Here is a 15670-nt window from a genome sequence, read left to right as displayed (position 1 = left end):
GCAGCTTCTCGTGGCCAATCGAGGTTGGCATAACAAATACGATTCCTTTTATTTTATAAAATCGTAGATGTTCGGAAAATCTTTATTGCGTGAATTATTTGAATTCGGTTTATTTGATTATTGTTCGTAATTACATTTCAGGCTTCAGGCTTGACGTTTCGTTGGTATTTTTTTGTATAACTTATCTTTTTACTTACTATATTAATATTATATTAAAAAGTATTCGTTTTCTTTAACTAAAACGTGTCCAAACCATATTGTTTCTAATAATTTATTATCATAATACGTCAGTTTGATGGATCGTTCGTTTACCTTCATGGTTTCATATTTCTTTTCATTTCGTGTTTCTTTCCGTGTAATGCTAATAAACTTTTTTAGACATTTCACTAATACACATTTTGTATACAATATACGTAATATATGTGTTTATTAACCATTATATTTGAATGCATATTGTTTAATATATAGTTATTATTATATTGATTTAGATTCGTATTATTGATGTTTGGAATTAAATATTACAAAGAATAAGTTTCCATTAATTTGTAAATTCAATTTTTTTTTATTATTATTATTATTTTATTTCATAAAGTGATTGTAAGAGTAAATTTTCTTAGTTCGTCAAACCATCGATAAAACTACGCAAAAAAATCCAATCATTTTTAATCTAAACAGTTATTGTGTTTAAATAAATTAACATAAAATCTACATTAAAAAAAAAAAATATTCATAACTTCAAGTATACTAGATAATTATTCAATATTATTGTTTAGTTTTCATCGAGCCACAATGAATATTATATTTAAAACAAAAATCTAAAAATCTAAATGACAGATTTTCAATACTTTTCTGAAAAGGAGTTTTATGATTTTCAAATAATGCATAAGGGATATACGAATAAAAACTTAGACTACATATGTCATTCGTGTCAGTTTTGTTCACGCTTTATCAACAAATGTCAAAACTATAACCCATTTTAATCATATTGATACGATTTTGATATATATATTTTCAACTGTTGATATATGTACCTAAAGATTATAAAATAAATATTTCAGTTTAAATACAATTTTCTTTAATAAACATTGTTCATAATAATTGTAAATGTACGTAAAGAAAATTAAGTTCAATTGTTTTATTTATTTAAAATTTTCTAATAGTTATCTATTTGAACTAATCCTCAAAGGTGAAAATATATTATGTTAAAAGTTCAATCATTTTAAATAAATATGTTAGCATAGCCATATAACATCGGCTACTATATTGTTACACATGCACTGTAAACTAGTTTACTATTAATATTATATACTTAACATCAGTATAACTACATTTATTAATAAACCAATATGTAAACTATACAATGAATTATGTGAACTAATTATTTTCCTATACAATATATATTATATATATAAATAATATAACTAAACAGCATCTATAACATTTAACGCAAAAATGTATAAATGCTAATTGATAATATGTTAGTCAATGATAAATTACAATTTGTTTAATAACTTTGTTATAACTAGGCATTTTTTAATAAGACTAATGTGCACCCGGTTATAGCTAGACAAAATGTCAAACTGATAATAGAAATCTCTCCATTTTAGTCTTTAGGTGTGTAAAATAATACGAAAGAGGTTATGGATAAAAAAAGGTGTTATGTATTTTAAATATGAATAAATATATAAATGTCAACTGAATTTTTTGTAATCGTCAAAAATAAACTTGTCCGCTTAAAGTATTGAATTGTTTGGAATATAAACTAGAAGACTATATATAGATATACGAACGTGGTTAAAACGTGTGGTTTTAGAAGAGGGGTCTTGGAGAAAAATAAATTTACGTTATTTGAGTTGATGTCAATAGCGATCCTTAGTCTCGTTCTTGTCTACCCACTGAGGGCTGCAAACGGCAGTACTTTTAGTTGGGGTTTTATGAAACTCTTATATACGTGAGTAAAAAAGGTGGGTGGTTACGGAGAAATTGAAAACTGTTGAATACGTTATGATAATAATAAAAATGAATAAAGTGGTTAGTCGAAAAACAGATACTTGGTTTTTGGGCCACAGACGATTCAGTCATCGTTGTTGTGTTGATATTGTGATGGAAGTCATCTAGTAATGGTATCGTTTGAAAAATAAACAGCTTGAAGTTTGATTACTGAACGGCCAATGGTTGGCTTTTGGAGTCGATTCAAGACAAATCCTCGTAGGATTGAAGCATTGTGATTTTTTATTGTTCTTTAGACAATACTCATATGTTTATACATACGAGTAGTATATCAATGGGATTTTGAGTATCGGAGACGAGAGAAAGATTAATAAATAATTTCATATATGTATAAATTGATTTTATTAGATAAAATAATTTTATTTAAATTAAGTTTAAAGAGAAATAAAATATTATGATAGTGATAATAATTACAATAATAATTGTCTGATTGGTACAGACCGTTGATTACACACAATAATATTATATTATACACGTATACATAGATTAATGATGATCATAATCATAGATTCAAACAATTATCACGTGCAACCATAATATATAAATATATTATTATAATATATTATGCTCACAGCACACAAATAAATTATACATAAGAGAACGTCGTACGTTCATGTGTTATTTCGGTTTTACTTGCGCTTAATATAGCATTATTTAGGTTCAGAAATTCCGGTTTTGTGTTGTTAATTTGTTACCTTAAATATTAGAGCGAATTCACTTGTTATAAAACTTAAAGATTAGCACGTTTATTGTTTACTCTCGTCGGCTTTTTACAATATTTTATTTTTAAAGCGAGTTATTTACATTATTAAAATTTAACATTTTACATATACTTATTATTGGCTTAAAAGTTACTCTTTTGAAAGTAATAATTATATTATTATTATATTGTTATATATAATACGAAAATGACCTCGGGTATTCGGACGCCCACATCTAAAGATAAAACACATTTCATACATGTTTGTTTGATTCGTAATAAAATAAGAAAAACGTACATGTTCGTATAATTGTTTCTGTTCTGGAAATTGACGCCACCGTTCACAGATAATGAAACACTACTGGTGAGTTCACAATGAAAGCAATTTGTTATATTAGGAACTTTGATCAAATAAAAACTATCCAGCGGTTTCTAGTGACATTAGATGTTTTTTTTTTTTCAAGAATAAAAAAAAAAAACGATCTAGTTATACTAAATAAACGTGATCCGAAAAGAAAACAAATAGAAAAGTCTTAATCAATTAAACACATTCGCATTAATAAATAAAATATTATGTACAAGAATAAATAAGCAATGAGAAAAAAAAGAAATCATAACATTTTTGTGGCCATAAGAAAGTCAGAGATCGTCGTGAATATATGACTGCCAGTGTCATTTAAACTTTAGCTTATTCAGCAATACAACAAATATTTATAAAAATCATAAATCTATAATTTTAAATTAGATTAGTATTAATAATACATTATACATACAACTAACATACAATAACTATTGTTAGGACCTGTGTATCATCTATTTATGTATTTAAATAAATATTATTTTGATTTAAATACTATGATGCGGATTCGGTTTGACAACTTTCTAATTTTAAAGTATAATTAAGTTATCACGAAAATTGTGTGCACCTTATTTAAATAATTTAAATTAATCTATTATATACAAAACATACATTCAAATAGATTTAACTGAACAATTATTGTTACTTTTAAATGTAAATATTTTATAATAATAAACTTTAAAGTGTATTTTGTTAGTATTGTATTTGTACAACGTTATTATGAAAAACATTTCATACAAATATTATAAAATGTGAAATTAATCCTATATAAATTGTTTTTGTATTTCAACATACTAAAAATGTATACATTATTTGAAAAATATAATTACTCTAAAAAATATATATATTTTTAAATAACTTAAGTTATCTATAAGTAATGAGTACTTTTTTATATTATCCAAATCATAAAATCTTATTAAAATTTTCTTATGTATAGAGTATTTGCTCAAAGTTAATTTAATATTTATATATTTGTAAAGACAAATATTTAGATATATAAATATACACAAAATACACACACACACACACACACACACATACACATATATATATATAATAGGTTATTTTAAGTCTGTAAAAATGTTTTAGTAACATGGATATGTACACAATTAAAAACAAATTAATTACTAACGATACAGTTAGTTAAGAAAAACAAAAACAAAATTTAACGATATAATAAATTCAAGTTTTAGTGAAAATGTAACATATTAATTTTTTGAGATGAATTTTTGTATGAATAAGCACGGCACTACTTATATATTTGATGAATGTTACGCAGAAAATAAGTTAAAATAATATCTCATACGTGTGATTTAAAATGTTGAGAAAATATTTTAAATTTATGAATAGTAATTTATCAGATAGGAATAAAATACGATTTTCAGTTATATAATTTAAACAATGTCGATATGAGAAGAAAATAAATTTATAAACCCGATGTCAAAACACTATTAAAAATATAAATACCAAATTTAAATTTTATACAATTATATAAAAATCATCAGGTTTATTAAACTATTGTATAAAAAATGAATAAATGGTATTATTAGTTGTATTTATGTAATATAATAAGTGAATTTTATAATTTTGTATAGAAATAAAAATAAATAATACTTTTGAACTTGATTACATTAGTTATTTTATTTTACTCTTCTACCGCTTGTAATTGCCGAAGTCATTACATAAGAATACATTTAACCTTTAATAATAAAATTAAATTTAAGTACATCAAGGTTTATACAATCGAATAAATATATTAAATATTTCTTGATATAATGAACTATTCTTGAATATTTTATTTTTTTATTTGTATCTACTTTTTATCTACGCACAACACAAAATTACATAAACCGTTATTTTAAATACATTTTAAATAACTGTTATAATAATTATATCAGTTAACTTAAATTATGATTAAATAAAATCTGTAATACCTATTATACTAGTATTGTAGTATTTTAAATATTATTTATTTAAATAATGATAAAAAAAATATAATGTATGCTGTGTTAAAAACTTAATACAAAGTTTCTCGTAAGTTGTAAATAATGCAATTAACAAAAAAATTATATTGCAAATATACAAAAGTTGTTAACTAATGCCAATATAAAATATCGGTGTTCAAGTTAGTCATGAACTGCGTAAACATTCGCCCCTTGAATATTGTATGGGCAAAGGTGACTGAAGTATTCCGGCTGGTCAATTTCCATTCAATAATGTAATTTATTGTTTAGCCGCTTGTAAGACATCTTTAACACATTGGCTAAAATTATGTAGGCAATAAAATAATGTAATTCAATATTTTTTTCAAACTACAAAATTATTTACATTATAATAATTACATTAATATTATATAATAATACCCAGTACCTACTAGCCAGTGGTCACTAACCACGGATATGTGTCACTTTTGCCTATACAAGACGCCGTGTTACTATTTATTCTAATTATCTCTTTAAGATTTTGTTTTTTTTTTAGTAGTCATCATACATTTTTTGTTTTTATTAATGCAATAATGTAATAATAAAAATTGCATCTTACGTATAACTGAGAAATAATATATTATGCAATGTATCAAACTATAAATACATGATGTTTATAGTTGTTTTTTTTTTAAAAATAAAAATTGATTAAACTTGCTTATATTATTCAACACACAAATAGCGCAATAATTTTCATGATTTATATTTATGTATCCAAAACAAATATATCTAATTTTATTCTAAAAATAAAAAATAACTTTTATTTTAAAACAAATATTCCCTGCAATTGTCACATGCGTCACTATGAGTTATGACTTTATGAGTGCCATTTGGTGACAAAATCGAAAAAAATTAAGTGATATATAATTTCATATTATATTAATTATTATTCATACAAGATTATTGTTAGAATCATTACGAAAAATGTATTGAATGAAAGCTATATCATTTTTTGTTTACGAAAAAACTTTTATCACATACATAAATGTCGTTATACGTTTACGAATTTATTCATTAAATATTGCTGAATCAAAAATTAATTTTATTTTAGGATATAATAGAAATATTATTATATATATTAAATTACAATAAATGTGTATTTTTAAAATGAGTCAAATTATAAATTATAAAATTGAACTTCAAAACAAACAAAATTATTTTCAACAGTACTTTATTTTACATACACAAATATTAATTTCAATAAATAAATAATTTATTAGTTGAACAAACCGTTTTTGAATTTAGATAATTCTTATTTATCTACTTTTTATTTTTTAGTCGGATGGTACTATTGATTTCCTATTCTTATTCCTCTCATTTTAAATCCATGTAATCGAAATTTCTCATTGTACTCTTTATATATTATAGATAGTAGTTATTTATTTAAAAAAAAAAAAGTTTTGTTAGACTGTATAACTTTGTATTTCATATTTTATAATGGATTATTGAATGATTTATTTCAACCTTTAAGGTGTAAGAGGTTTATTGTTAGATTTTATATAAAAAATTTTGAAATATTGCTATTTTTTTTTTAACCAATTATGTCGTATGTTTATATAATTAAATTAAAAATTTCTAATTCAAATTTATAAAAATTAAAAACAATAGAAATGCAAAGTATATCACATTAGCATCAAAGATTAAATTTAATTTCGTAACATGAGTTACTGATCTCTATATATATATATTGAACATTTTAATATTGATTTCGTTCAATTCGACAATGATTCTAACAGCATTATTTTTTGTGAAAATGCATTGCTCTTTCGAACTTAAAATTCAAAATTTATCATTTTCAATTATTATTCTGCTGTTACCGTTAGTTGTAACCTACGAAACAGCTGTATTTGACAGACCAGTAAAATATAGTCAAATTAAATAAATATTATCTATTCATTTATAATTTGTCTTGTATGCGACAACGTTGGTTAGTTAACTCAATAGTAATGTCAAATTTAATTCATGATAATATATGGCTTACGTTGAAATCTTTTCCTTTTTTTTACTCTGGATATTTTACTTAATATTTTAATCATGAGCTTTAAAAATTATATACTAAGACATATTGACATTAATATGGAAATGATTTGTTGTATACACAAATGTATTCTTGATATCATCTTGTAATAAGATTTTATTACAAGTTAAATTATATAATTTATTGTCCTAATATATTTATATTACTAATTTAGATTCTGACTAGAGCGATGAAAATGTATTGATTTTACAATAACGTAAATTTTGTTTCTATTTTTGTATCTGTTTTCACATTTTTTTTGTTCTATAAATAAGCTTAAATTTTCAACTTTAAAGCTATTTTCTAGAAAAAAATTAATCAAAGGTAAATAATTTCCATTACTTTTTAAAATTATATGCAAGCCAATATTTGAAAAAATAAATAACAAAAATCCATAGATACAAAATATTTATATTATAATTTCCTAAAAAGCTGACTGCCTTGAGTATCATATATGATACTCGGTCAACTATCCAATTTCGTTCTAAACATTTTAACAAGATTTGCCAATCTTGTCTTGAGAATCATATATGATACTCAACATTTTTCAATATTATTTATTTATTTACAATCTAGGGAATTTCCCAAGCCAGAATTTCTAAAAAAAAACTGATTATCATATATGATACTAAGCGTTTGTGCAAGATCAAAGAAATTTACAAAGCATTCAACATGCTAAGTATGATATACTCTTAAAAATAATTTGTCTCATTTGGTATTGTTAATGTATATTTTAAATGTTTTCTCTAAATATTTTTCATAAGTTGTTATTATAGCTATTTTAAAAAATATATATATAAAAATACATATAATGAATGAAGTTATGCAGATTTTCTGAGTTAAAATTTGGATAAAATTAAATGTTAAACAAAGAATAATGATTTTAGTTTTTATTTGTTGTCCTTTGAAAATATTATTCATCGGTACTTGAAACTTTTAACGCATATTATTATATTTTATATGCACAATGGCATTTTCAAATGCAATGTTTTGAGTAAAAACTAATTTAACTTACAGTATTCCCAATATAAAGTAAAATAAATTACTTTAATAACAATATAAATACTTTATAAAATATGGACTGTCGGTTTGTGTTTGATCAGAATCGATTTACGCATTCAATGATTTATTATTTAAACAAAATTTAATACATACATTACAGTGACTTATTCCTCTATGAAAAAGTTAAATAAACTTTTATAATATAGCAGAGTGGTTATTAAATTCGCAGATATAACTATTGTGAGATCAAAATTAAAAGGTTTTATTGATTCAACTCCATAAGCAAATGCTTTATCAATTAAATAATATTGTTAGCTGGAAGATTGTCGATTATTTTGTTTTATAATAATTATCAGTTGTACGCGAAATACTTAAAATGAAAACCACCCTCCAGGTTTAACGTGCATTTATTGATAATTATTATCTTTTATATTATGTTCTATTGGCGTTTTTACGACATAGTAAATTCCATTTCTTAATTATAATTAAGTATTTTTTGAATTATTTTTGAATTATTATAAAAAATCATAGGTAATATTTTTAATTATTTTAAAATGATTTATTGGTAGGTTAATAATTATATTATGTATTTTCATTGTTTTATTACTTTTTTTTTCTAGAATAAACATATATTATACCATACCAGGCTTATAATTTATAGAAATTAAAAAAAAAAAACTACATAACATAACAGATATAAAATATTAGTTTATTAAACCACTGGTTTATAGAACTTTATTTTTATTTTGAGTGTACCAAATTCAATTTGATTATTGATCACATAAAATTTAATATACTGATTAATCATTAATAGTATTAATACCTATTATAATTATATGTAGGTTATGTAGGTCATTATTGTTTTCAATATTTGTTTTAACATTTCAAACTAAATTATGTAATTGGTCTAATAAAATAGTTTAAATTATTAAACTATAATTCACATGTGTGTCAAAATTAAATTATTTATGATTCACTATACACACACATGTATGAATTTTTTTTTAAATTTTACTTGTATTGATTTCGATTAGTTTTGATGAAAACTAACTTAAATACTCATAGTGTTTAAATACAATTTCTCTCCATAAATCTGTACCATCAATCATTAAATGTATCTGGTGTCTAACAATAATATTGTGATATTTTTTATGAATTTTCAATTATTCAATTATAGACTATAGTAACTTATATGATAGCTTTTTATAAGTTTATAGCCATTTTTATAGTATAAAATACGTAGGTGTATTGTCATAAGTAATATAATATACATATATACTTTAGTGACTAGAGTTACTAATTTGTGAAGTAATAATTATTTATAAATTAAATAAAAACAATAATAATATAGTCTACAATATATAACATTAAAAAAACCTCATGAAACTTTTATCGATACAAATTATAACCTTATAACCTTGGAAACTTTTTGATAAACTCACCTGCAAGGGTAAATCATGAATGATAAACAAAATTTATACATTCGACAATAATATGTCAAAAACATTTTTTTTTCCTGAAATAATTCTCTCGAATCTAAGCTTGTTTATTATACTAATTAACATGCCTTTAACAGGCATTCATTGTTATACAAAATTCACATGAAGTATAACTTAACGGCAGGTATATCAACAACTCTTGTTTACAATTTTTTAATTAGATCAAACAATAACAGTATTAAAAGGAAATATTCAGATGAAAATTTTAAGTTTTAAAAACTCTTACTAAACCAAACAAGAGTATGACACATAATTTATTACAAGTTTAAACACTAAATGCGTGACATGTGACCAAACCCAGCTGTGTCATGCGCGGGGATCAGTTAATATGCATACCAATGTTAGAGATTACGTGGAAAGAGATTTCACTACTATAGGGTTTAACACCAAAAGGTTTTAACAAAACAATATAAACTTGAAGTAGGGTTCAGCATATTATACTTTAAATTTTATATATATATATATAATATAATATATATGTTTTTTTTGTACTAATTAACAATATTAAAATGGAAATAATATAATGTTATTGAACCAACAAACTAACAAGTTCAAATTCATGAAAAAAAATATTATGTAAATAAATCGTTTTATTTAAATATAATAGCTTCAGTTGTAGTTCTTAGTAAAATGTATTTTTTCCTTTACTGAATGTTTTTGTTTTCACCATGGTAATTACACCATGCATTACGTGCAATTGTTTTTTTTCCGAGTACCATTATTTTACCGTGAAAACATTACAGGGTAATCATATTGACCGGAAATTTATACTTACTCAAACATATTTTTCGTGTAACTACACATTATTAATTATCGTACATTTATTATAAATGTCACAAAAATATATAAACCATGCTATATATAAAACGTACATGAAATACTATGAAATCATGAATATATAACATTTTCGAAATAATATATAATATTTAATTTAAGAAATAAACATTATTAATTAAAAATTGATATTAATAAAATACATTTTATTTTAATTTATTGTATTCAAAAATAACTTGAAAAAAAAGCTCAGTTAATATAAAAATGTTGTGAGAAAACATGTTAGGTTGTAATTTTCTCAATAAAATTTTAGTTGAGTATTTTTAAAAATATTAAACATTCAATGATTGAAATAGTTGAAGATAAACTTACTTCCTTATTTCTTAAAAGCATATTAATTTTTGTATATTCTCATATAGAAAATCTATGTTTTTAACTTAATAATATTATCATGTATAATATTTATTTTTAGATTCAGTATGCATAAAAGTAATAAATAACAAATAAATATATTTAAATAAATTATTTTACATTTTTAAGATAAACCATAAATACGAAATTTATTGACTAAAAATAATGAGCGGTTCAAGCTAAACGAACAATTGTATGATATATCTTAATTTACAGAAACTATTAGTATTTTTTTATAATGTTTAAAAAAAATACGCAATAGATTATGTTAAAAGTATAAAGTTTACATTATTTTTTGTATAATATAACCACTGTGATGATAAAACGTATTCATAGTTCATAAAAATAAGATTTTGGAAACTGGGGAGAGAAATGTTTAAAATTGAATTCTAATTGTAACGGAATAATCGTATAAATTAAACTTATTTTTAATTACATTATATATGTTATACCTGTACTATACAAATGCATTTTATAAAGAAAAATATAAGTATTGGTATATGTTACGGAATAGTATTTTGAATCAAAGATTCTATGGAATTCTTAGGAGTTTTATATAACATCAAATTTGATCAGAAAATGTATATTTAACACACATAATATATGCAATATTAAGGACACAATGAATAAAAGTAGTGAATCATATCAAGTTAATACGAATTTTCGGTTTGTAAAAATTAATTTAATTTTTTTAGACAATGTTATAAAGATACACATTTTTAAAATGTTGGTGGTAGCTATAATACTTAAGTTAATATATTTACATTACGAACAGCAGAAACCAAACAATAAAAGAGTTATTGTGGATACAAATATTAAGGACTTTAGGAAGTGCATGTGTATTATGTCGAACGATCAAATTTTATATTGGTATTGAAAGATCGAACAGCATACAATTCTAAAAATAAATTCTACATATATAATTGTAAATATATATATAATATTATGTTTAATTTATAATAATTATAGATAAGTGATTTATTTTGTTTAGAATCGACTTGATTTATTCATTTATTTTGACAGAAACTTTAGTAGAGTTGTGTTAATTCAATTAACTTTTTATTTTATAAATTGTGATCCTTTTTGCGTAAGACCTTGAGTTGCAGACTTCTAGTTTTTGTGGTGTTTACACCTTCTCATTTTCTTTAGATTTTTTTTAATTCCCAATTGGGTCTGATGAACATCTAATTACTCCTATTGTCGATGGTACCACTTTATCTTTTATTATTGTAACCACGATGCAGATTATTTGTCATTTGCTATATATAACATATATTTCTCTTTTGCTTTGCTGCTTTTTTAGTAGCTTTCTTATCTTCAAGGACACGTATTTGCTCTCATTTTTTTTCTGTAGTTTTGGTTTTCTTCTCATTTTTTTTATAGCTATGTTCAGCTTCTTCTGAATTGATAACAATAATCTACTACTCATTGATTCTTCTTTTCAACGTGCAGTCTTCTTCTGCGATCAGCCGCATTGCTTCCTATTATTCTATTACCTCTTCAAAAGTTTTAGCTGATACTTCTATCAGCACTACCATCACTCAATTAATTAAAAAAAATAAAACCTCTGTTTCCAAATTTAACTTAACTAACACTGATATTTTACTAGCTATTTTTAAACTAAGTAAAAACTTTTTTGCGTTTTAATATTTTTAACATTTTGGTTTATTTTTCAAATATTATTTCCACTTTTCCATTGTTATATTAGAGAAATTATTAAAAAAAAATATATGTACTCAGTGTACACCTGCATTAGTTTTCTATATTAACTAAATTTGTTTTAGATGAAGATAGTAGTAAATAATTATAAATCATAATTATAATCATATATTAGGAAAGTACTTTTATTGAAATTTTATTGAAATGTGCTATAAATATATTTCATAAAATATTTACTTGATCTGTAATTATTTTTTTTTTTTTTGCGGTTTTTAAATATATTATAATAACTAAAACAAATATTTGTTTAATGTACGACAATAATGATTTTAGTAAAAAGTTTAAAATAAAACATAATATACAATTTCATATAGAACCTTATTTCTACCTATAATAATTTCCAATGAAATTAAAAACAAATTCACAGTTTTAAAACCAATTTATAATGGATCTCACTTCAATTACAATCTAAAAAAATTACACTTGAGCTATTAATCAATAAATATTGATACTAATCGCAATGAATGTACACAGCGGCAAAAAGATACCAATGTGTGCCGGAAATTAAACTTTCAGAGTGTATATTATGTATCTATGCGTTTTCACGTTTTCATTTCAGACGTACACAGATGATGTTGAATTGTCGAGTGTATTAAGTCTTGGTGAAAATATATCTCTTCCTACATTAAAGATGCTAATGATATTTGAATATAGAATATTCCAGAGACAAACTTGTGTTGCTTTTTGATCTCTGAGAGTAACTATGTATAACACAGTACATCCGGCTCTTAAACTTTCAATTTCAGCTAGTCAAAACGGTCCTATGTCCACATAGCTGAATTCAAATATATACCGTCGACATCAACTCTAAAATCTTGATACTGTGCTATATATCTTTTATGAAATCCTACGTACAAAATAAACAGTTACTTTATGTTATCTGCATGGTTAAGTTAGGTTATATTTACTTAGTATATAAATATAATTTTTTATTAAAATATAATCGTTATAATCGTTTAACCTCTGATTATAAGAACCTCTTAATAGATTAAATTTAATTCAAACATAACCCTCGCCCACATATTTTATATCGTAATGACAGGAATAAAAGGCATTAGGTGTTCGATATAATTTCACCGTTGTTATTGTTATATATATATATATTTCACAGAATGATATGACTCGATTGCTATAATATATCGATTGGTATTCGAAATAAAACCCGTAATCAAGAATCATTGTCTTTTTTATTTCGCAGTGTATACAAGATTCGACAACGACGTATTGGCACTGACCGGCGTTCGTACGTTTCAGTCCGGGTCTCAGGCGATTTTTCGAGCTCAACCAAATATCCGACAAGATAGGTTGGTCAGACTTCCGGCGAGGCAGCAGTCTGCCATCGGTGCCGTCGACTGCCGGCACAATGTTCTCCAAACTCAAATCAGGCACATCGTCCGCAAGCCAGGGTGCACAGGTGTTGTCCACCAACAACATTCTCAACCTGTTCGAGGTCGGTAAATTCGTGTGCTCAGCTGGCCCAGAGCTCATATGGAAGGTATACGAGGGGTTCCGAAAACCAGATGGAAAGGTAAGTCAACGGTGGTCGAATGTATAAACGGTTAAGCGATGTGCGCTACTTATCGATGTTGGTAGAAGGTATATCGACAAAAACGTTTAACAAACATATTAATATAAAACACTTCAAGTTATATAATAATATCCACGTACTATGTTAGAATATTAGATGCTGCTAAGTGAGAATGAAAATTAACCAATAACTGTTTTAATACTTAAATTTTCTAATTTTTCGAAATAAAATGTACTTAATGCATTTTATAAATCAAACTAACTAATAACTATCAGCTTAAAATTCAAAATTATTGAGATGAATGATAAACTATTAAATAATTAATTACATAATAGTTAATTATTATAAAGTTTAAGATGTATGAAATAGGTACTAAAATTTTGCAAATAACGTGGTTTTTTTAGGTATTTTTTTTTTTTATGTAATATGAGTATAAATAATAAATTAATAATATTAATACTATGATATTTTTTTTAAATAATTTTTCTTGAAAAATATAAAAATAAAGAATAAGCATCAGTTGTATATATTATTTTTATACAATGAAACTTTTAAATAAGTACACAATAAGTCTTAAAAACCTCATTTAACTTTTTTTTTATATACAATATCGATTTATAGAACACATACAGTCAACAAATATTTTTTTATTGTTAAAGTTCAGAGAGAGCAAAAAATAATTATAATAATTATAAATAATATATTTTCTTCTAGTAAAAAATTTTGAGAATATTTACTAAAAAGAATATTAACTCGTATTTTAAAATATTTTATGGAAATCCAATTATTTTACTTACAGGTTGTAGTTATATTAACATATCATAATTTTTTTAAATAAATAATATTACATTGTTTTAATGTATTTTTCTTTTAGGTAGGCATTTAATTTAATTATTTTTATCTTATTATAACTAATTAATTACATCTTGTTAAATTACTTGGCAAGGTTGTCCTGAACCAATAATTTAACTTCCTCTTTAAACACCAATGATATAAAAAAATAACTAATGGATCAAAATCCAATAAATTCTATTTAAAAAAATAACTACGAAAAAAAAATTAGGCTCTGTAGAGTTATGTTAAGTATATATTAAGTAAAGTTTATGAAATGTAACCAAACAATAGATATCTCCTGACACTTTCAAAAGTTTACAATAAGACAAACAAAATTATCATAAAATATATACAGGTACTTCAAAAACCGATGACGAAGTTGACTCCTCAATGATATTCCACAATAAAGCACCGTTGTGTTAACTTATCGATTGATGTTAGATTTTCAAAGATGAAGAAACAGCTATACCTAAGGCAATACAAATTATAATCTATAAAAAACAAACGAAATGTATAATATTCAGTGAATCGCATAGTTCAGAGTTCTCTAAATAATTTTTTCAGCAATTCAATAACATAATAAATTATAACGAAAAATTCAAAAAATAATATTGGAATCATTAAAAAATAACAAATAAATAGTTATTACATGGTACCGATATAGATACATCAATGTATATGTTTTAGGGGAATTCGAGAAATTGATAAGTTGATAAAAATCTTAAATAGCTACAGCTAAAAATAAATGTACTAATATCAGTCAATTATCTCTCAATTATACTCGTATATAAAATGTATAAAAACAGTATATTAGAAAATAGCAATATTTATGTAAA

General features: G+C 23.5%; 1 protein-coding gene across 4 annotated transcripts in view; it reads left to right on the top strand.

Moving 5' to 3' along the window:
- The window catches only part of LOC113551591 (SCY1-like protein 2), a 154698-nt gene that overhangs the window by 26885 nt on the left and 112143 nt on the right, over positions 1-15670 (top strand). For all 4 annotated transcript variants that reach the window (XM_026953916.1, XM_026953919.1, XM_026953918.1 and 1 more), the window contains exon 2: positions 13671-14000. In XM_026953916.1, the coding sequence (XP_026809717.1) occupies positions 13836-14000 (165 nt within the window). In that variant the 5' untranslated portion in view covers positions 13671-13835. The remainder of the gene's footprint in view (positions 1-13670; positions 14001-15670) is intronic.

Source organism: Rhopalosiphum maidis, chromosome 2 (genome assembly GCF_003676215.2).
Source record: "Rhopalosiphum maidis isolate BTI-1 chromosome 2, ASM367621v3, whole genome shotgun sequence".
NCBI lineage: Eukaryota > Metazoa > Arthropoda > Insecta > Hemiptera > Aphididae > Rhopalosiphum > Rhopalosiphum maidis.
This window is presented reverse-complemented; position numbering and strand designations above follow the sequence as displayed.